The 23,831-nt window shown below is 36.7% G+C and overlaps 2 protein-coding genes across 2 annotated transcripts; both read right to left on the bottom strand.

Annotated features, from left to right (window-relative positions):
* Positions 1-2,347: 2,347 nt before the first annotated feature.
* LOC103723696 (crocetin glucosyltransferase 3-like) lies at positions 2,348-4,370 on the bottom strand. Its single transcript, XM_008814696.4, has one exon. It carries the CDS (start codon positions 4,283-4,285, stop codon positions 2,729-2,731), a length of 1,557 nt encoding a protein of 518 aa, XP_008812918.2. The 5' UTR covers positions 4,286-4,370; the 3' UTR covers positions 2,348-2,728.
* A 5,868-nt stretch (positions 4,371-10,238) lies between these two features.
* LOC103723695 (chaperonin CPN60-2, mitochondrial-like) lies at positions 10,239-23,222 on the bottom strand. The gene is made up of 18 exons (XM_008814695.3): positions 22,934-23,222; positions 22,694-22,718; positions 21,917-22,048; positions 18,780-18,939; positions 16,926-17,101; positions 16,686-16,781; positions 15,410-15,514; positions 15,225-15,311; positions 15,037-15,126; positions 14,868-14,948; positions 14,714-14,782; positions 14,306-14,383; positions 14,107-14,202; positions 12,839-12,938; positions 12,623-12,726; positions 12,424-12,529; positions 12,168-12,246; positions 10,239-10,582 (listed from the first exon to the last, which is right to left on the bottom strand). Exons 1-18 carry the CDS (start codon positions 23,107-23,109, stop codon positions 10,477-10,479), a joined length of 1,866 nt encoding a protein of 621 aa, XP_008812917.1. The 5' UTR covers positions 23,110-23,222; the 3' UTR covers positions 10,239-10,476.
* Positions 23,223-23,831: the final 609 nt, after the last annotated feature.

Consider the following 23,831-nt stretch of genomic DNA (forward strand, 5'->3'; position numbering starts at 1 on the left):
AAACTCTTCCAAATCTTGCTACTTGTTTGGGACCTGATTTGTATCAGCCTTTAACCTAAAGCGTATTGAGTATGTATAGATCACCCTTAGAACTGACAGACCTCATGACATCTTATCTATTCCAGCCCTAACACAGATATAGAACTGAATTCTCTGATGGTCTAGCTCCTTACATGCTTTCAAGTTGAGGGGTATTAGAATGGTCCTCACCTATGAACGGAGGGTTACCTCATTGGTCATACCCCTTGGCCTAGTAGTTTGGTAGAATTCACATCTTCGCATGTCAAAAAGGAAAAAGAAAAAAAGAATGGAAACTCTATAAAAAATAGAAGGAAAAAAAAGTATGCAAAGAGCTAGAGTGATAACCATCGTAATAAACATGTAAAGAACTAAGACCGACCTTTAGGATTTACACCATCTAAGTTAGGCATGCCACTAATGGAAAGTGGGCAATCGCCTTTCAAGATCTCTATTTGTTTGGTCTAGGTCTGGATCCACAGCCGTGCTCCTTTTGTACTGTACAACTCTCGGCCATCATGACAGATGGCTGTCAAATAGAATGCAGCAAGTCATATTGCTTTACATGCTATATACAATGCATCATTTTTGAATGCTAGACAGCTATCCATATCCATGATTGGATTACAAAACAACAATAAAATTGGCAATCGCCTTTCAGGATCCCTATTTGTTTCGTATCCATATCCATAGTGCACCATTTTTGAATGCCAGAAGGCAATCCATAATTCCATATCCATAATTTGAATGCCAGAGGGCTATACAACTCTCTATAGTACAAAACATGCATCAAGAGGATTTCAACTAGTTTGTTTCCACCTATAAATGGCAAACGAACGGCTGCTCGAAGGATTACCAATTTTGTGAAATTCATTCATTATTGGATAGCAAACCAGTTGCTGGTCCGGAGCTTCCTACCTATGTGAATCCTGGTTTACTAGTTAGATGGCAAACAACTAGGCACAAATGGGATTCTCTATTGCATGAGTTCTTGTGCACTAGTGAATGGGTAGCTGCCCATGCCACCAAGATGGTATCCTAGTGATAAGAGGACGATAATTCCGCCCAAGTTGCTCGGGTTCGAAACGCGCGGACGTCGATTAAATTAGGGGACCGGATGTCCCACGCCCGGATGACTTGCTGGTGGTTATGTTTTTCTTCCACTTGTACCAAGATGGCGCTGGGGTGACGTACCTATACGTGAGGCGGTGAGCCCACGGGTCAGGGAAGGCACGCGAAATCTGCGACCTGTATTGAACATTTTCTGGTAGAAGGGGGGCCTAGTGGGAGCTGCTACGCGGGTGGGCTGGTCCCTCCCCCTCCCCTCCTATCTTCCACCCAAAAAAAAAAAAAAAAAAAAAAGTAGCTGCCCATGGGATTACCCTTCACATGAATTGTGATGAATTGGTGAATAACGAATGGACGGCCACCCGATGCTTCTTGTATGCATGAATTTTGGAGCCCTGGTGACGAATGGACGTGCTCGTGAATCGCAAATGGCAGCCACCATGGGATTTCCATGCACAACTGGACATTTAAGACCTAACAACCATTTTGTTTCTTGGAGCACATATGTTTAATTGTTTCTCTCCTTTTCTTTTAGTTTTTGTATACAAGCAAAATTAATTCAAAAGATTTGGCTATGCAGAGTGATGAACTACTACGTTTAACTAGCAAGAGCAAAATTTGATGCGAGAATTTTCTTGCTACCACCTTGTGTGTTAGGTAAGTATTTCCCTATTTACCATGGTGTATGGTGAGAGCTGTATGGATGGCCTTGTCTACTTTATTTTTAATATAAAGTGAAAATGACCAACTACTGGCAATGCTCGGGGATTATAAAAGATTAGAATATTGATCATTAACATCCATCTAAGGTACCAAGGTTTGGTTTCCAGAAGGTATAGATTTTTTTTTCATTAAAAATTCATTAATCATATATTTTAATATGTTTCAGAAAGTTATGGGCTTCTTGCTGGTGTTAAATAACAAAACTCAAAAGAATTGCTGCAAGTAGACTAATTCACAACCGCCGCTACAAGCAGTCCATTGACTATTATTAGCATTGCGATTACCCGAACGGGGTCCTGCTATGTTATTTGAAAACTAAAGACTTCAGATTTAAGTCTCCAATAATACATCTTGAAGAATTTGAACCTCCATAACTATAGTATTAGGTGATCGCTCTCGCAACTCTCTCAAAAGAAACTCCCATCTTAGTTATACTTATCATAAACAATGATTAGGTAATACTATAGGACTAAGTATAACCAAAAGTGATATTATAGTGAATGTTAAAATGGTGAAGAATTTTGAGATCAATAATATGCTCAAATTTTGTCATGATATAATGTAATATGTTATAAGGCAAATGTTTGGAATTGATCATGATATGTTGGAGACCAAAGCTTGAAGCCCACTCACAGTTTTCCCTTGCATGACCCACTCGCATGCATCGTAAAGCAAATCTTTTTTTTTTAAGATCCTTATGAGAATGAGTAATGCTAAATACTTTTAAATAGAAACGAGCTTGATCAAAGGTGTAGCTAAATACGTTCATGTCGTTTACTAAGAATTTTAGGGGGGGGGGGGGGGGGGATGGGAACATGCGGCCCCATCGGTCCGGCCGGTTTGACCGGAGGCACGACCAAAGAAGCATAGCACGCACAGGCGCAAAAGATCACCTTGAAATCACACCGCCGGCCGTTGATCAGCGCAATCGGAGTGTCTGAGCACCCACCACCTCCAAGAACTCATCCAGTGCCCTCAGCGATGCCCCCTTGACCCCCCCGGATTCCGACACCGCCGCCTCCAGCTCCGCCGCGACCTCCCTCGCCCTCCGTCGTATCTCCCTCCCCCTCTCCCCCTCCCCCATCACCTCCGCCACCGCCGCCGCCGCCTCCGCCGCACTCCCCACCTCCATGCACACCCCGAGCTCCTCCTTCATCAGCTTCGCGTTGCAGAACTGCTCGCCCCCCAGTGGCCACGCGATCACCGGCACCCCGTGCCGCATGCTCTCCAACAACGAGTTCCACCCGCAGTGGCTCACGAACGCCCCCGTCGCCGCGTGGGCTAGAATCTCGATTTGCGGGACCCAACCCCTGACCACCAGTCCGACTCCCTCTCCCACGACCCCTTCCGGCGCCTGGTCCGCCGCCGGCGCCGCCCAGAGGAACGGCCGCCCCTGCCCCTCCAGCGCCGCTGCAAGAGCCGCCGCCTCCCCGGCCGGCAGCCGGTTCTGCGATCCGAACGACACGTACGCCACCGACCCCCGCGGGTGCCGGTCCAGCCAAGCTCGGCAACCGGCTGCCGGGTCGGCGGCGCCTCCGTCCTTCACGCCGCGGCCGGCGGGAGGCTTCGGCGCGGCGGCGAAGAGGGGGCCCACCGCGAAGACGGGCAGGCCGGAGGAACTAGCCCAGGCGTCGAGAAAGGGCTTCTCGAGGGCGTCAGCGGTGTTCCAGAGTGCGGCGCCGGAGCCGCGGCAGAGATCGGCTTGGCGGCGGACGAAGACGGCGGTGGAGTGGTCGGGGGAGGCGGCGGAGAGCATGTTGCGGGAGAGCTGAGAGCGGCGGACGGCGACGCCGGGGAGGTCCGGGACGGCGAACTCGTCGGCGTCGGAGGCGGCGTGGGGGAGATAGCTCCAAATATAATTATAAATCGACATGGCGAAAGGCCCGGAGGTGTAAAGGACGGCGTGGAAGACGCCGAGGGATTGGGCAACGGGGACGGTCCAGGGGAGGAACATGTCGGCGATGACGCAGAGGAGGGGAGGGTCGGCGCCACCAGCGCCGGCGGCGGAGAGGTCGGAGAGGAGGCGGTGGAAGTGAGGTTGGAGGGAGTAGGTGGCGTGGTTGAAGGGGGTGACGAGGTGGGCGGGGAGGGCGAAGGTGGTGTCGGCGTCGGGGGGGAGGCCATGGTCGGAAGGGCGGAAGGGGATGGCGGCGAGGCGGAGGGAGGGGAAGAGGTCGTGGGGGAAGAGGCGGCGGAGGTGGGGGAGGTTGCCGGTGGTGGTGACGAGGGTGAGGGTGAGACCGGGGTGGCGGGCGGCGAGGAGGCGGGCGAGGTCGAGGCAGGGGTTCATGTGGCCCTGAGCCAAGAACGGGAACAGAACTATGTTCCCTTTCGCTGCCATCGTCGACGCTCGAGAAACGAAGAGCTGAGGCGGAAAACAGCGGAGCCTTCTTCCAGGGAACTTTACACTCATCACAGAGAGTATAAGAGTTTTGTGCGTAAGTGCAGCGTAACCATTCATTAGGGTATATTCCATGATACATCATGGAAAGTTATATTTTTCTTTTTGTATTTAAATGATATTAGTAGATGATGAAAAGGTGATTTTGCTGGATGATGCATTTTCTTATCGAGACTGATATTTTTAAAGGATCGGGGCCTTTTCACATGTCTGGTTGTCCATTTAATATTTTTTAAAATCCTTTCTTTTTTTTAAGATCTAGGGTCACTACATAACAAGTTCAAATTGTCCTTACTGATGCCTCAGTTTTTTTTAAGGTATTTGTTGTTCATTACTCGCATGGAATACGTGGCAGAGTTGCTCACTAGGGCCGGCTTCGATTAAAGAAAAAGTGAGAATGTCGCAATCTATGATCTCATCCAAAAAGATTAGGTCACATACTCTTCTTTGTGTGAGCTCTAACATCCTCGTGCGGCTAAGAAATTAAATCTTATCAAATCTAATCATAAGCACTAGGATCAGTCTGTGGTCAACTTCAATAAAATTATGCTGCAGACTGCAGTGTCTCCTACTCTATGTAGGCTATGAGTCGGATTTGCTCTAATATCATTTGTCACAATTCAAAATCTCATCCAAAAAAATTATGTAAAATATATTATATAAATTTTTTAGCTTTATATAAATATTCAAGAACTATTTGATGTATAATCGTTGTGGAGCTATATATATACATCCGCATGGATCTTTACAGAGAAAACTAGGATGTGTTTATGTGGCTGGCAAATGAAGGAAAGGCTAGGCTCAAAGTGGTCTGCATTTTGCACATCTAATGCAGGGACTATCGATCATCCACCATTAACTAGCCCTTCATCAAAGGCATCTGGCGTGTTTGAGAGACTCGAAGGGAGACCAGCCACTCTTAAATCACTTGGGACAAGCTCGGGGTCCAAACGGGCTTCTAAGAATTATTGAAAAATATTGCCTACTACTATATTATGATTATAAAATTGTGTTATAAGAGAATAATCTACTAAAATATATTAAGAAAATTGAAAAAACTTTTTCTAGATTGAGGTGTATAATACATATTGTCCAAAAAAACGTGATTCGCTCCCTATGTGCGGATTTATGGCGATCTCGTTCCCAAGGTATAACAACCCGACTCAGCCAAATGCTTCTCTAATGAGCACGATTGCTAAGGAGCCGTGACCTAAATGACTCCTTTAGATGCCCAGAAAAAAAAAGGATAGAAAGTAGAAAATTGAAGGGAGGAAGAACTCTGCCTGTGGAAGAAACTTTACAGAAATAAAGCACCAGTGAATGAGAGAGGGATCGGATTGTGTTGGAATAATCTTGGATGCTGGATTCAAAGCCTATTTATAGACTCTATTTAGGTGACTGAGGAGACACGATGGTTCCAAAGATACATAATATTTTGGAAATATTGTATCTTTTCGGAAACCAATGTTCCCTTCCAAAGAGTCGCAACTCTTCTAAAAGAGGTATGTGACAAAATAGTATTTTAAAGCATTTAAACCAACTAAAAATAAGAGATAAAAAATTTTTTAAATCTTTTTTAAATTAAAACTTCAACAATCTTTTATAAAAGATTTAAATTTTTGAAAATTATACAGTAGAATATATGGGCAGGTTATACTGTGTAATAGGTGAGGTGACCTATAGACTTGAACCTCGTTTAGTAACGATTGTATCCATCTAAAGAAACTATAGTAGATTAAACCTTGAACTAAGTCCTTTATCTCAAATTTTTACTTATCACACACAGAATGGATCAATTGAATCTTTATGCGGTCAACACCATTTAAGATCTTGTGCTTAGTACCTTGATTTTTTATTAGAAATTTGTTATTGGTTGGGAAATGTTATTCTTGTAAGGACATGTTCAAACTCAGTCTTCATAATAATAAAGTATCTCCAAATTTTGCTTATTAAAAAAAAAGTCTAAACTTGGTTGTACTAGAAATTGCTCGCTCTCTCTCTCTCTCTCTCTCTCTCTCTCTATATATATATATATATATATATATATATATTTGTTTACCCCAATTTAATTTGATAGCGATTTAGGCACCTCAAAACCTTGAATTGTTTTATTATTTTCTCCATTCAAACCACTCTTCCCCAACAAGAACTCCAAAGGAACAATTCGAATAAATCCATCATTGCATCTAGTTGGGAGATTCGGAAAGAAAGAAGCCAGCATGCGTTCCTCCATAAGACTCTCTCTCCTGCTGGTCTCGGGCTAAAAATGGCTAATCCCTTCTGAAGGTGGGGTTCGCTATGTTCTAGTGAAAGTGCTTGAGCCTCACCATCTTATCCTACCTCTTCTAAATAGACTTTCCTTGTGATGCAGGTAGTTTATTCCCTCTCTTGTGCTGTCGTACTTTTGGCCAACCAAGGGTCTATAAGATCTTAACTTACTCCCTACATTATATCTGATTTAATAAAACTGAGAATAGGTCTATACTCCTCTCCATTTACTTCGACAGAGAGTAAACAACTAAATAACCATCAATACCAACGTATTGACTTTTCAAACCACATTTTGTTTGTGGGTGAAATATTTTTCCTAGAAAAAATTGTTTTTGCATGTTTGGTTGATAATAGAAAAGTGAGACATTACAAAATGATCTATATTTGGTTGAGTATCTACTTTTTATAGAAAAAATTTATGTAAAATACCTGTTATGCCCTTACTAAGGAGAAAAATTTACCTCATTCTACTTAAAAGCTTAAAGGTACTTTTGGAAAAAAAAACCCAATGTTTAGTAGGTGAAAATTGGATTTTACAACATCCCACATGGATTTTTCTTTTCAAGAAATGTAATAATCTTATTTTCATGGAAAAGCTGTTTTTCCATCTCTTTTTTTTTTTGAAAATTCCAATTCAATATGAGGTATTTCTCCATTTTCTCTTTTCCCTTCATTTTTTTCAGAAACCAAATGAGTCCTCAAACATAAGGGTAGAGCTTGATACACGTCATAAGAGTAGAGCTTGAAGTTTTAGGGGTCGAGCCGTGTATGTCGACGCTGCTTCTTCATATTATCCATTCTACATAGAATTAAAAGCCTATGCATGTCCTTCAAACGAAGACTATTCCCGAATATCCCCGATGAAACTTGAATGTTAATTTATGTGGAAAAAATAAATGTTATGATAAATTATATTATTTTATTCATATAAATACTGTACAAATACTAGAATCTGATGGCTGCATACTTTGAACATTGTGCTGCCGATTCCAGCTTCAGACTTGAGAATCTCCATCGCACCTCCAAAGCTAAATGCGTGAATGACGTTCTAGCACATTCTGCCTCAACGCGTCTCTAGCTTGATATAATCATTTAGGCCTGCATATCGAGGTTGCAACGATAATCGCAGCTTTGTTTGATGTAGCAACACATGAGGTTCAATTTGGATCTTGTGATGGTGGACTCTAAGATTCCTACTATGCGAAGTTGCAGGGAAGTATTTCTGCTGTTAATCAAGGGGCACAAGATAAATGCCAGAACGAATGATGAGGAAGTATGGTGAATATGGGATCTGAGGTTAAGAACGAAGCAAAACTTCGATAGAGCATCGCAATGAAAGTGGTTGTGGAGGACTTTTGAAGGCTAAGCGGGATTATGGAAGGAACTCATAGTAGCATTTGCTTGCACTCGGGCGAGCAGGTTGCCGCTGGATTGTTGGGAGGACGATGAACCTCAGGATCACAATTCTGACAAGGCCCGCAGAAAATTGGACTTTCCACTAGATTTTGCGGATTCTTCTTTTCAAATAATTATTTCATGGAAGCAACCACAACCAGATTATCTGAGGGTGAACTTTGATCCTCTTTTTTAGTTTTTGTCTGTAACATGATCTTTACACACATGGAAATAAGGATCTTGCCCCACCGCAATAGTCATTTCAAAACTTACACGGATTAAAAATTGTCTGCTTATAATGTCAAAAACAAGCATTCACCAAGCACTACAGGCATATAGCAGATATAATGTCTTGTTCCTGACCGCACAAGTGGAAAGTAGAAACCACCCCCAATACATCCGTTTCGATGCAATGATCAACGATAGAATCACTCAGAACATAACAGAAGGATTACAGAACAAAACACTCATTCAAATGATACAAATTGCCCAAGAAATACCGAGATGCACTTATCTCACTTGAGCAAGCATTCAACGAATGCCAGGACGGAGAAGTTGGGATCTTAGCATTCTCAAAGAGTGGGGATAAGACGGAACAATTCTCCAGCTTTCCTGCCGTTTCTCTACCGTCAGTGACCACTGACCCAGGCATCTGAATAGCTCCTAGATCGTTATTGTTTTCTATGATCAAATACTGTAGATACAGAAATAAATTTTTTAGCAATCCTACAAAACAATGTGCAATTACGTAATGTAAGGAGAGAGAGAGATAAGAATTTCAAGAGACAGTTGTCTAAACTGCTATAGAGTTTTAGGCCCTGTTTGGAGGAGCTGTTGGCAGTAGAGCTGTTGGAAGTAGAGCTGTTGGAAGTAGAGCTGTCTGAAGTAGAGCTGTTATAAAAAACTGTTTGCTGTTTGGTAACTACATTTGTAAAGTGCTGTTGGTTCTTTGTTTTGTGTTTGATAAACAAACTGAGAAAGTACTTTTATATGATAAAATTACCATAAAGGACATGCATAGTATTATACAACAGAATATAATAAAATATAACATAAATTAATATATAAATATATGATATAGTATAATATTATTGTAATATAAAATAATATTATGTTAATATAGCATAATAGTAATATAATTATTAGAGTAAATTAATATTTGGTAATATAACATAATATTAAATTATTTAACATAACATATTAATGTATTATGATATAATGTAATGTATATTATATTTATAGTATAATACAATAATAAAAGTATAAAATATTATAATTATTAGTATAAATTAATTTCTCATAATATAACATAATATTAAATTATTTAAAATAACATATTAATGTATTATAATGTAATGTAATATAATACAATATTTATAGTATAATACAATAATAAAGATATAAAATATTATAATTATTATTATAAATTAATTTTTCATAATATAACATAATATTAAATTATTTAAAATAACATATTAATGTATTATAATGTAATGTAATATAATATAATATTTATAGTATAATACAATAATAAAAGTATAAAATATTATAATTATTAGTATAAATTAATTTTTCATAATATAACATAATATTAAATTATTTAACATAACATATTAATGTATTATGATATAATATAATATGATATTATATTTATAGTATAATACAAAAATAAAGGTATAAAATATTATAATTATTAGTATAAATTAATTTTCCACAATATAACATAATATTAAATTATTTAACATAACATATTAATATATTATAATATAATATAATATGATATTATATTTATAGTATAATACAAAAATAAAGATATAAAATATTATAATTATTAGTATAAATAATTTTTCATAAAATAATTTTTCGCGGTCCAGGGGCTCTTCTTCGTGGTCCACGCTCGAGGAGGACCTCAGCGTGGGCCGCAAGGTTGATGATAAAAAAAAACAATAGATTGATTTTGGAAGGTATGGAAAAGAATTAAAATTTTTTTTTTCTAAAATGTGGTTCAAAAGATGCATACAAAAATTGAAAAGAAAAATATCTTTTCTTACGGAAGGGAGTCTGACGGCTAGGATTCTTTGCTCCAGCAGATTTTTAGGTTTATAAAGGGACAAACTATGCAATTATGTTATTTTAATATGGGCATTTTTGTCAAAAATACAGCTTTTCGAAAAAGCTGAAACAGCTTCCTCCCAAAAGCTTCAAATTGGAGCTTCCTCTCAAAAGCTGTTTTCAGCTTTCCGCAAAAGCTAAAACAGCTTTTTGAAAAATTTACCAAACACAGTTTTTCATCTAAAAGTACTTTTGGAAGACCAGAAAGTGCTTTCTGACCCTCCAAAAGCTCCCCCAAACAGGGCCTTAGTTTTCAAGGCTTTAATAAAAGCCCCAATGTATTAAAAAACCTGGTTCCTCAAGGAAAAAATTATGGATAGTGTTTGTAACAATGAAGTTTTTGGCAGCAGAAACATAAATATTCCAATAACACAACTAATTTCCTCTGTGATTACATTAATTGATGCCGCCAGTTCAGCACAAAATTTATGACAGGTCAAACTCCTAATCTTCGTTCTCTGTGATTTTGGAACAACTTGAAAATAATTTTAGTAATCCATTCCTCCCATGCCTCCACCTGGGGCAGGAACATCCTTCTCATCTTTTGGGAGTTCTACAACAACAGCCTCAGTTGTAGTCATCAACGAGGATACACTGCAGCACGATAAAACAAAAGGTTAATACTGGAGCAACAATTATGAGGACTATTAAAAGTGTCTTTAATGAGTGCCTGTACCCAGTAAAGAAAAATTCTATCCTTGTATTCACCAAGGATAGAGGCTACTGAAGGGTCATCATCAGTCTCAAAAAAACTCATATTTTAATTTGGTGGAGATTTGAATGGGCATTTGCTAGAAGTTGGGGGAAAACGATATGAAAGAAATGGGATATGGCATCCGAAAACATATTATTAGCATATGCAGGTGCAGCCATTTCAAATAATAATAGTAACTCCAAAAAAATAACTGAAGTACATAATAACAGATCCAGTCAACCAGTGGCGTAGAAGCATGCGCCACTAAAAGTGTTATACTTAAACAGTTAGTATTGGTATACTTGAACTATACATCCAACTTGTACATCTCAAACTGGGAGGATGGATGATAAGCTAGACTAAACGGAGAGCAACTAAACAGAATATACAGTAGTAAAGATATAAAAGAATGGATGCTCTAATTATATGTACAGGCCTAGCATAAAAACAACTCCAGTGCATTTTTCTATATTTCTTACAAAGGTAACTTATATCCATTTTGGACAATGAATTTGGAAGAACTGCAAGATGATGATATTTGGAAATTGAAGGCAAGCAGCCACCCTTGTTCAAGTCCCTGCATATGCTTCACTGAAGGGCAAACAAAGCATTGTTTAAAGCATGTTCATGGGACCATGGGCACCACAAAGTCCAAGCCTTTAGCGGGTGACCATCGTAGAGGATTCTAAAACTAAAATCCAACTGGTGCTGGGAAAGTTAACACCTCACCAGATGTAGAACCATAAACTTAACCAGAAAACCCACAGTTACTTCAAATGGCAAAATGAAATGGTAGCCAGGAAAAAGTTTAAAGGACAAATATGTGTTTCAGAAAAAGACAATGGTGACTACAAAGCCTGGGATGAATATCTAAACCAGTAGATGCAGCAGTTTTGCATTTAGGGATAGCAAAATGTACTGTCCTTTAGCAGTTTTTAACACCTTTAAATGGGTCTTTTATTATAGGAACCACCTTGAGTTTCTTTCTTTATAATTTTATAAATATTTGCTGCCGCTCCCAAGAAAAATATTTATGCTATCTTTGCTAGATTACATGTTAATTGCATTTCCAATTTTTTTTTCCAATTTTACCATGTCAGGGCTGATTAAATACATCCCACTCATTCCAATTTTACTATGTCCTGCTTATAAACATAGCATAGTGCATTCTTTCCTTTGTTAACAGTTCTTTGTCTTTCTTTTTAAATGGGTCTTTTATTGTACAACCTTCTTATGTGCGTGTCTATATACATATACATATACATGCATATATATATATATAATCTTTGTAGTTTAAAAAAGAACGGTGATACTCCCAAGAGAAAAGGTTTAACTATACCTTAACTAGATTTAAGTATATAACTGCTTTTCAGTTTGTTCCAACTTAACTATGTCAGTGCTGCAATGCATTGATATTTATTCCAAATTCACCAAATCCAGATGCAAGCTACTACACCAAAACACAGGTTGAATATCATTAGTTACCTTGCAGCATCCACCAATGCAGTTCTAATCACTTTCAGTGGGTCAATGATACCTGCCTTAACCATGTCCACATATTCACCTGGATAAAAACCCAATGAAGAAACAACTATCAGCATCATAGTTGAGAAAATAAGAAATTTAGCTAATTTATTTTAATACATACACACACATTATATATACACACACATACATACACCCACGTAACTACATACATATACATACATACAATATAAAGAGTAGAAAAGAAATAGCCAACCTTTGGCTGCATCATAACCAAGGTCAGGATTATCCTGCTCCAAAAGTTTGCCAACTACCACAGCCCCTTCAACTCCTGCATTTGCAGCAATGGTGTGCACTGGGGTCTGCAATTTGAGAGGTTAAGCTCAATATGAATATGACAAATAAAATCTTGCATCTGAAATTGATGAACAAGTTAATTTCGATAGTCACTGAACCTTCAGGGCATTCTGGATTATTTGAACTCCAATTTTCTGATCAAAGTTAGCTGTCTGTAGCTTCTCCAACTCCTTTGATGCATAGAGAAGAGCAACACCACCACCTACAAAGAACAGAATGATATTTTATCTTTAAAAAACAATAAGAATGATATTTTATCTTTAAAAAACAATAGGAACGCCACAAACACAACATGTCATAGAATGGTAATCTACCTGGCAAGGTACCCTCTTCCACAGCAGCCTTGGTTGCATTCAAAGCATCATTTACTCTATCTTTTTTCTCACCAACTTCGGCTTCACTGGCCCCTCCAATCTGAAGAAAGATGAAAATGTCAAACGAATACCATCAGGGTAACTGCATTGTGAATGCATTGTGAATGGAACAGTCAATATTAAAGGAAGGTGGTAGATAACTGCCTCTCTGCTGGTGAAAGATGAATTACATAAGTTTAATGATGCTATAAGAAGTTTCCTAGAGTATAAACAATGTGTCACAGCATTACTGTGGTCTTGCTCTCCTTTTAGGCAATCAAAAATCAATTCTGCTAAAATGCTGCATAGAACTTAACAAAAAGAAAAATTAGTAATAACTACTACTGAAATTGTAAAATATTGTTAAAGAATAGTGGTAAGATAATCTTAGGGATTTTCCAATACCTTCTGTATAGAATGAGTATACCTATATGCCTAAGATATGCATATAGATAGTATACTCTACCATAACCAATTTATCCTACACATCTTCCAAGATCTTACTTGACATTGCGATAACCTGCAGCTTATGCCACTTAGATAATTTCATTAGCACATTCTTCCTGTAACTATTATTATTGATTCCTTGAACTTCTAAAGACTTCAAAACTGGGAAATTTAGTTTGATAGTTATGGGGCTGTTTGGCACCGCTAGCATTTTTGTGTTTTTGTTTCTCTACATGTTAGTTGAATCCCATATGGAGATTGATGATGTAACAGACAGCATTTACACAACTTCGGCAAATCATTGCTTTTATTTTCACTCATCTTTAAAAGCAATAAATCTTTGCTTCCAAAGTCCCAAGAATTTACAAACAATTTAAAATATAAAAAAACAAGATTTCCACCATGTGGGTTGTCCAGTCAAGTACATTTTTCTTCTTGCAGTCTTTGAAAACAGAAACAGAAAACACAAGCATTACCAAACAGGTCCCTTTAAGATTCCATTCTGAAACCCTTTGATTTACACAATGTTATAAATACTAATACACAATAACATGCAAAGTGAAATTGCTTTATTACTTGTTTATTGCAGTTGTAAACAAACAAAGATGCTTTTAATTTTAGTAGAGTTCAGCACCTGGTGGTGGCACGCAACACCAGCACCATACTCTATTTCTGTTTTTCGTAACATAAATTACAAATTTGTGTCTGAATTTTTTTTTTTTTGTCTACAATGGCACCGCCTAACAATATGAATTTAATGCTATAAAAATGACAAGCAATACCTTTAGGACAGCAACACCTCCAGAAAGCTTTGCCAATCTCTCCTGCAGCTTCTCTTTATCATAGTCAGAAGTGGATGCTTCAATTGCAGATCTCAGCTTTTACAACAAATGAACATCAAAGAATTTGATTTTATCATTCAGTTCGATCAGATAATGACAGTCAAGCACTAAATGAAGTTAAATCACAAAGAACACAGACCTGCTCGCATCTCTCTTCAATGGCTTTCTTATCTCCAGCCCCGTCAAGAATAACAGTGTCATCTTTTGATATTGTCACCTGCATATATTGCAAATTGTGGTAAAAACAGCCCAACATATTTCAGCATTGCCAGACATCCTCAAATTAAATCCCAAAATGTTTGTCACTTTGGCCAACTTATGTAATCCTAGCTTATATTACAAGAAAGTGAACATATAAGCCATATGCACAACCATGAACAAAAGGTAGATCCATCTCCATTACAAAAATACATGACAATCGATGACAAGGCGAAATGGGCACCAATAGATGTAAACTTGTGGTGTTAAGACCGGCAAAAATAACTAATTTTGCCATGACAATCAACAAGATCTTGGAGATTAATATATTTGGCCCAATATCACATACCTTCTTGCATGTACCAAGCACGTCAAATTCTACTTTCTCAAGGTTCATACCAAGTTCTTCGGTAATGAGCTACAATATACAAGAAAGCATTGTCAACAAAAAACCACAAGAAAAATCCATTTACAAAGTTCAAGAGATTAAAGGGCAAACTCACCTCACCCCCAGTGAGGATAGCAAGGTCATGCAAATTGGCTTTCCTGTTCTCCCCAAAACCAGGAGCTTTAATGGCACAAACCTACATATGGTCACCATTTAGCAAAGCAGATTTACTAAATAATGCTATATGTACTAATATAGCTATTTACAGGGTAACAAGCAGAAACCTTAATTCCTGCACGAAGCTTATTAAGGATGAGAGTAGCCAATGCATCACTTTCTACATCCTCAGCAACAATTAGTAGAGGCCTTTGTCTCTGAACATACAAAACTCCAGTTAGCAGACAATGACGCATAACCCTCTACTTAAGGTCAAGGTGAAATCCACAATGGAGCTGAGGTGGCGGAAGCATACTTTCAGGGCCAACTCTAACGCTTTCACCACCGCATTAATGCTTGAAATTTTCTTCTCATGTATCAGAATGAGAGGATCTTCCAATTCCTACAAATAGTAAGTAGTTAAGCAGAAAAAATCATCAGTCTTAAAAACTGCAAAAGTGAGAGACCAGTAGTTATATAAATAACAATGCAGTTTCTTACACATTTTTGGTTCTTTTGGTTGGTAATGAAGTAGGGAGATATGTAGCCCCTGTCAAGTTTCATTCCTTCTACAACTTCCAATTCATTGTACAGAGTGTTCCCATCCTGAAAGAGGTTCAAGAAAACAAAACACACCATTATATCATGATGGGCGCATGCATCAGCAACAAATGGAGAAAAAAACAGCAAGCCTTAATCCTTAATAAACTACCATCAGCAAGTTAAAGACAAACTAACCGAATAGTAGCAGTAAACTGAAGTTCAGTATACCATGTTTTAAATACTATATCAAAGGATTGGTAAAACAGCAATATCTATGCACTGTTATTGATAACCTCTAACTAGTTCACATATATAAACTTGTTAAATCTCTTCTTAAATGCATCATCCTTGCACTTTATATTGTATTCAAAAGCAAAATAAATGAAAGACCAGTAATCTAAACAGAATCAGACCTAGTCTGCTTAGCAGGCATTACTAATAAATTGAGAAGATAAACAAAATAAGGCACAAAGGTTTGACGTAGAAAAAAAATTTAATCTGATTAACTGAAATTTACTAGTACACAGATACAGCAGAAACTAGAAAGAAATTGAATCACCTAAAAATCTGAAAATATTGCATCACATACACTATAGTTGGTTGCTCAACTTATGTCCATGGAACTCTTTATCTTTTCCCCCATTAGTCTCCTCATATTGCTGGCCTTTCCATTCGCCAAAATAGTCACACCAATTGGTTGCTTAGTGTCCGAAGGCCAAAGATCTTTACTTCTGAATGGACTTTTTGGTAAAGCACTCCACCGAAGCAAGACTGTTCTTTGTTCAAGTCCAAACTTGTTTGGTTACCATTGGCCGCACCATTTCTCATCGGTCCTCCTTTTAGTTCTTTTGTAATAGTAATTCTTAAAATAACTCAGATTTAAACACGTCAATGTTAGGGTGAAGGTATTGTGTCTTTGTATTCATTCATTAAACAGTATTTCTATATATTTTATATTTTTTAGTCACATTACTTGATGTCAAAGATGCATTTAGTTTTTCATCAGTTTTTTATTAACCTTAATTAACCCCCCCCCCCCCCAAAAAAAAAAAGAACTCATTATGGGCCTAAAATGTGCGGATGATATATACAGCATGTCTCGCTAAAAAAAATAATGCAGCCAATCAACTTATCCAGATTGATAAACATGAATTCCACAGTACGGCTGATGCGAACAATGCAATTTTGTTAAAAATAAACCAAAATAAACAAAACAATCATACAGGAAACTTACCGAGATGGTGATTACTCCCTCTTTTCCAACTTTCTCCATAGCCTTTGCAATTAGCTCACCAATCTCTCTTTCTCCATTAGCTGATATGGTACCAACCTTAAAGAGGGAATATCAAATTAGATAAGAAACTATCATGCATTTACATCCACCACTTTCATTACAAGAAGACATATAACCATGAAGCACTATAAAAAAGTACGTTCAAGCAAATTAACTTTCCGACTCCCAGAATTTTACTACCTGTGCTATCTCTTCTGAAGTGCTGATCATTCTAGCCCTACTCTTTAAGTTGGTCACCACAGCATCAACAGCCATTGTGATGCCACGCCTTAGATCCATCGCATTCATGCCAGCTGCCACTGACTTGCACCCTTCAGCAAATATTGCTCTTGTAAGGACAGTGGCACATGTTGTACCTGGTAATGATTAACATATAGAGCAATTAGCCAGCTATTACATGTGCACAACTAAGAACAGAAAACAATGGCAACTTTGGAAAGGTATTCCAATATGTAACAGCAATTTTTCTTTTTTGCTGAAATTATAGCCAGAACTCATTTGATCATATTATTTGATATGGTGCACCCTGGTCGACCAAGCCAAGTTAAACTCTTGATTCTGCTTGAATATGGTCTAGTCATTCATAAAACAATTAGTGTACATGGAAATGTATATAAATGACACATACGAATTTGCTTCCAAGTTGCATCACCTTAAAGTAAAATTAATTATCATTAAAACTTGCAAAACTCTGAGCAAATTACATGACTTCACTGGGAAGAGCAAAACAACTCTACTTTCTGAAGCTTGATCAAGACAATTAACACACTACATACTCAACTTAGCACATGCCACACATGTGAGAGTACAGCAGGCATACATGAGGGGGAAAGTAGATCCTGCATAAAAAGCAGTTAGACTTTCAGAAAGTGCTGTGAGTACCGAGGACTCCAATGGTTTGGTTGCTGTTCGGATTTTTAAAAAAATTGAGGGCAGACTCGAACAGATTGTAGAGCCCAGTAGCAGAACTAGGGTGTTATTGCAAAAGCACCCAAAAGCTTAAAGTATAATGATAGAAGATTCAGGCTGCGTTTGATTGGGGAAAAGAAGAAAAATAAAGAGGCTTTTAACCCACTTTCCACCTCTTTTCAGCCAAACACTCGTTTAAGCATATGCATGAAACTATGTTTTCAAAAGAGCAGTATGGGTTTCAGAAAAAAAAACTGATACACCATAAATCCTTTTCCTAATCCATTCACCCCACTTAACCCAGGAATGACTAATTCCAGTGAATGGTGCAGCAATTGATCCCCCCCCCCTCGGACTTCATTTAACCTAACTAACCTGAATATTTTATTCCCCAAAAAAGCACAGCCTTATGTGCTAATACAAGCAAATATACACATACATGAATGCATGCACATGCACATATATGCATACAAGCATACCTAGACATATCTGTAGTAGAAAATGACAATTTTTAAACAGGGGAATATTCCTTCTAGATTCCTCCTGCCAATTTCTAGACCAAAGATGCCCTCCAACTTTTTGTACAATAATACATAATTTATCCTCATTGATTCTAGCTCTTAAAAATATGAAAAAATATTGGATTGCTTTTGAAAAGCCATCATAATAACAATATCAAAGATTTCTTCCAGATCAAATCGTATCTGTTGAAACTTACTTCTAAAAACTCCTTTAAGAAAATGATTTGATAAAAATGTAAAAGATTTTGGACCGCATTTAAAAACCCAATTTGATAAAATATGAAATATTTATTTCAAATCAAATCCTATTTGTTAAGAATTATTTTTTAAACATATACTTAAAATATTTATACATACATACATAGATGCATGTATGTATATATAGATGTATGTATGTATGTGTATGTGTGTGGGTGCGCAACTGTATTACTTACGTTTGAAAAAGGCTAAGATATATATTACGCTAGCAAGATATTCATGACAACATCCAAAACAGTTTGCTAGCTCAAAATACAAAATGCATTAATGCACTATGTATTAAAAAACACGAGGGAATAAATGACGGCATCAGCTTCATCTGATATTTGAATAGATTTAAACTTACCATCACCAGCAACATCATTAGTTGCATTGGCGACCTGCTTCACAAGGCTTGCGCCCATGTTCTTCACTCTGTCCTTGAACTCAATGCTCTTTGCAACAGTCACCCCATCCTTTGTAACTTTTGGTGCGCCAAAGCTTTGCTCCAAAACAACATTGCGACCCTTTGTGCCAAACATAACAAAACATTAATTTGACATCCACATTTTTAAAATTCAACCATGAATTAAGTAAGAACAGTTTATATTGGAAAATTATAAGCCAAAATCATTAAAAAAAAGAATTATTGATGAAAATGTAATGAGAATTATTCTTTTCCAATGGCTACAGCAATATTCAGCTCAGTCACGTTAAATATAGGTAATATGGGCCAATAGAATAGTGGATCATGTTATAACATCTTCGGCAAGGAGCAAGAGTTCTGAGAGTATGATTCAGACTACATGGAACAGTTCTTACAAACTCTGAGAAAGTAATTGCCCCTAATTGTAAGGATCATATTTCTTATTGCAGAATACATACATTCAACCAAGGATTCAAGTGTCAATGGTCAGCTGGCACCATACAGTCCCCAATATAAAAAATGAAAATCAAATGGTACAGTGTGTTAGTACAACATGAGATTTTAACCCTTCCACAAAGCAAAACTTGAATATAATTATGACCAACCAAAAATAAACAGACAATACATGTCATCAGCAAAGTTTCTTGCCTACCAAATATAGGTTTTATTATAACAGATTAAGTAAAGATTGAGGCCCTGTTTGGGGGAGCTTTTGGAGGGCCAGAAAGCACTTTCTGGCCCTCCAAAAATACTTTTAGATGAAAAACTGTGTTTGGTAAATTTTTCAAAAAGCTGTTTCAGCTTTTGCGGGAAGCTGAAAACAGCTTTTGGGAGGAAGCTGCAATTTGGAGCTTTTGGGAGGAAGCTGTTTCAGCTTTTTCGGAAAACTCTATTTTTGACAAAAATGCCCATATTAAAATAACATAATTACATAGTTTTTCCCTTTATAAACCTAAAAATCTGCTGGAGCCAAGAACCCTAGCCGTCAGACTCCCTTCTGTAAGAAAAGGTATTTTTCTTTTCAATTTTTGTATGCATCTCTTGAACCACATTTTAGAAGAAAAATTTTTTAATCCTTTTCCTTACCTTCCAAAATCAATCTATTATTTTTTTTTTATCATCAACCTCGCGGCCCATGCTGAGGTCCTCCTCGAGCGTGGACCACGAAGAAAAGCCCCTGGACCGCGAAAAATTATTTTATGAGAAATTATTATGAAAAATTATTTTATACTAATAATTATAATATTTTGTACCTTTATTTTTATTATACTATAAATATAATATCATACTATATTATATCATAATACATTAATATGTTATGTTAAATAATTTAATATTATGTTATATTATGAAAAATTAATTTATACTAATAATTATAATATTTTATATCTCTATTTTTGTATTATACTATAAATATAATATCATATTATATTATATCATAATAAATTAATATGTTATGTTAAATAATTTAATATTATGTTATATTATGAAAAATTAATTTATACTAATAATTATAATATTTTATACCTTTATTATTGTATTATACTATAAATATTATATTATATTACATTACATTATAATACATTAATATGTTATTTTAAATAATTTAATATTATGTTATATTATGGAAAAAATTAATTTATAATAATAATTATAATATTTTATACCTTTATTATTGTATTATACTATAAATATTGTATTATATTACATTACATTATAATACATTAATATGTTATTTTAAATAATTTAATATTATGTTATATTATGAGAAATTAATTTATACTAATAATTATAATATTTTATACTTTTATTATTGTATTATACTATAAATATAATATATATTACATTATATCATAATACATTAATATGTTATGTTAAATAATTTAATATTATGTTATATTACCAAATATTAATTTACTCTAATAATTATATTACTATTATGCTATATTAACATAATATTATTTTATATTACAATAATATTATACTATATCGTATATTTATGTATTAATTTATGTTATATTTTATTATATTCTGTTGTATAATACTATGCAATGTCCTTTGTGGTAATTTTGTCATACAAAAGTACTTTCTCAGTTTGTTTACCAAACACAAAATAAAGTACCACAGCACTTTACGAATGTAGTTACCAAACAGCAAACAACTTTTTATAACAGCTCTACTTCAGACAGCTCTACTTCTAACAGCTCTACTTCCAACAGCTCTACTGCCAACAGCTCCCCCAAACAGGGCCTGAGTATAGAAAAGTGCTGCACAGAAGGGTAACTGCCAGAGATCAGTAGCTAGCAGAATGTAACAGAATTTCAGAAGATCAGACAATTTACAGAAATCAATAAGTGTGAATTATGAAAGCCATTGCAAATAAATAGAAAAATACAAGAAGCTGCAATTGATCAAAGGTGTGAAAATAGGTTTAAACGAATGATTTGTAAGGGAACTTTGCCAGTAATGACAGAAGATGGTTATACCATTATCATCATTCCAAAAGATCCAGCATGTAAAAGCATAAATAGATCAAGGGCCACAAAAAAGACTCCTTAAACAAAAAAAGGTCCAGAAACTGTATCAAAGTATAACAAAATGAGTAAGAATCTGACATCACTAAGTTTGCAGCTCATTTGTTATGCAATGACAAACCAGAATTTAATAGATTACAATAAAAAAAACTATAGCTAGCAATGCATTTCTAAACACATTAATGAGATAGTACTGATAAATAACCTACGAACAAATTCAAAATTCCTGGATCTCATTTTATCACAAGTCAAATTTGAATAAACTCATGGAGTGGCATTCCTTGACTCTAACAACCACTGCAAGTTTTGAAATTTTCTTTACTAAAGAAGTCATATAACAATGTACTGGCCATTCAGGGAAAAGAATGACAAAGGATGCAAAGTAACACAATCAGGCTCAATGACAAATTGTTTGCCCAAATTCGGATTAAATACAAGTGTTTTCATATGGGTGGTGATATTATAACAATATGTGGATGCTTGCCTACCCAAATGTCATATGGTATAACAATATATGACTGAAAAGAAAAGGGAAGTCCATACCTTGGGTCCCATAGTCACCTTCACAGCATCAGCAAGCTCTTCCACACCCTTAAGCATCAAACAACGGGCTTCCACTCCAAATTTGATATCCTTGGCTGCATAGTTTCTGTTCCAACCAAGCCTACTTCCAATCTGTAACAAAACATGGAAGCCCAATTATCACATCACACAAAAACCAGAAACATCTGAACGTTTTCCAAGATAGGTTATTGATTTCAGCAACAATTAATATGAATGAAAAAACATTGTTTTCCCGTATTATACAACAATTCCCTAATTAGGTAGACATCAAAATGCATTCTAAGATGAACAGGCTTCCAGATAAAACTACATTTCTATTTAAGGATGGCAGAAAAAAAGACAAAATCTCATTGGAGAAAAAAATCCCAACAACCTGAATGTCTAAGTAATAAGATATATTTTCATGGACATGATGATTACAAAGCCGATATGCCAGCTCAATAAGCATCAAAAACATCTCAAAACGTCAGCAAATGAACAGATTTTTCTACATTAAACTAAAAACTCATTTCAGAAAATCCTAATATCACAAAATCTAAAGAAGAAACGAGCGAACACCCCCAAACAGGAGATAGATCTTCTAACCCTCTGCATGTTTCCACAAGATTGAAACGATTCATTTTCCAACAACATTATCATGCCCCCAATTAGTAAACAGCAAAACATCAAAAAGACATTGTAAAACCAGCAAACTTTGACGTACTACCAAAAAACCATCTAAGGAAACAAATCCAAGAACAAATATGCAATCCTCACCTGTCGGCGGCTGCTCTCGGCAATCCTACAAAAGACCAAATGAAGAAGAAACCATCAGAACTAAGCAAAACCAGACGACAAACGATCCAAAGAGGCAAAAAAAAATAGATTTGAAAAAAAAAAAAAAACTTGGTGCTACATCCCTAAACCTAACACGTAACGCCACAGAAGAAGAAAGAGAGATCAAAACTTGGAGAAGAAAGAAAGATCGAAACTTTCCCAATTCCATTATCTACTCACCGTGCTTTGGAGGCGAGGCTGGCCACAGCACGGTACATGGTGGAGAAGAGAAAGATTAGGGTTAGGGTTCCGGCGAGCGGAAGTCGGACTGGAATGGAGTTGAGTGGAGGAGAGGGGGAAGGACGGTGGGCGAGGGAGAATTTAGAGAATGGAGAGGAAGTCTCTAGAAGTCTCATATAGGGTTTAGGGTTTTAGCAAACAGATGAGTCGGCTCGGCCGCGGTTCTCGAATGCCTTTACGTGGACCGGTCGTGACCAAGGAAGGCTGTTTTTTCATTAAAAAAAAAAAACATGCATTTTGCATAGAATTGCAAACGGCCTCCTTGCAAGTATCAAATTATTGGTTTACCTAAAAAAAATATATCAAATTATTGCAATGCTAACTCTGTATTTCACATTTTGCTGCAATATAATCGGCCTCTTTTTAATTAGGATCAGGGCTCGCTGGAGATGCCTACATAAGAACTAATATGGTGGAAGTTATACTGACGTGGGCACAGAGTTTTGTTACGGACTCAGTTTTTTTTTTTTTTCTTTTTTTTGCAAAAGCTCGGACTCAGTTATTTGACATGGAAGTTATTTCTATGAAAGCAAGAGTTAAGGTTTGGGAGAAGAGAAAGAAATGCCATGAACTGAAAAAAATGAAGGTCTTACAAGGGACGGGCAAGCGAGGAGCAAGATAGAGATGCTGGAATTTTGGATCGGCATGATGGTTGACACAAGGAGGAGATGGTGGAAAGGAATCTATCCACACACTCTCACTCTCTCCTGCCTCAAACAATAAAAGCAAAGAAAAGGAGAAATAGATAGAAAGATGGAGAGCAAAATGGCTATAGCATCTATCGAATCAACCACCTCCTATTCGTCTCCATGAGCATTGGAAGGTTGCCAGGCTTCTC

This window comes from Phoenix dactylifera, unplaced genomic scaffold, assembly GCF_009389715.1.
Source record: "Phoenix dactylifera cultivar Barhee BC4 unplaced genomic scaffold, palm_55x_up_171113_PBpolish2nd_filt_p 000432F, whole genome shotgun sequence".
Taxonomy (NCBI): domain Eukaryota; kingdom Viridiplantae; phylum Streptophyta; class Magnoliopsida; order Arecales; family Arecaceae; genus Phoenix; species Phoenix dactylifera.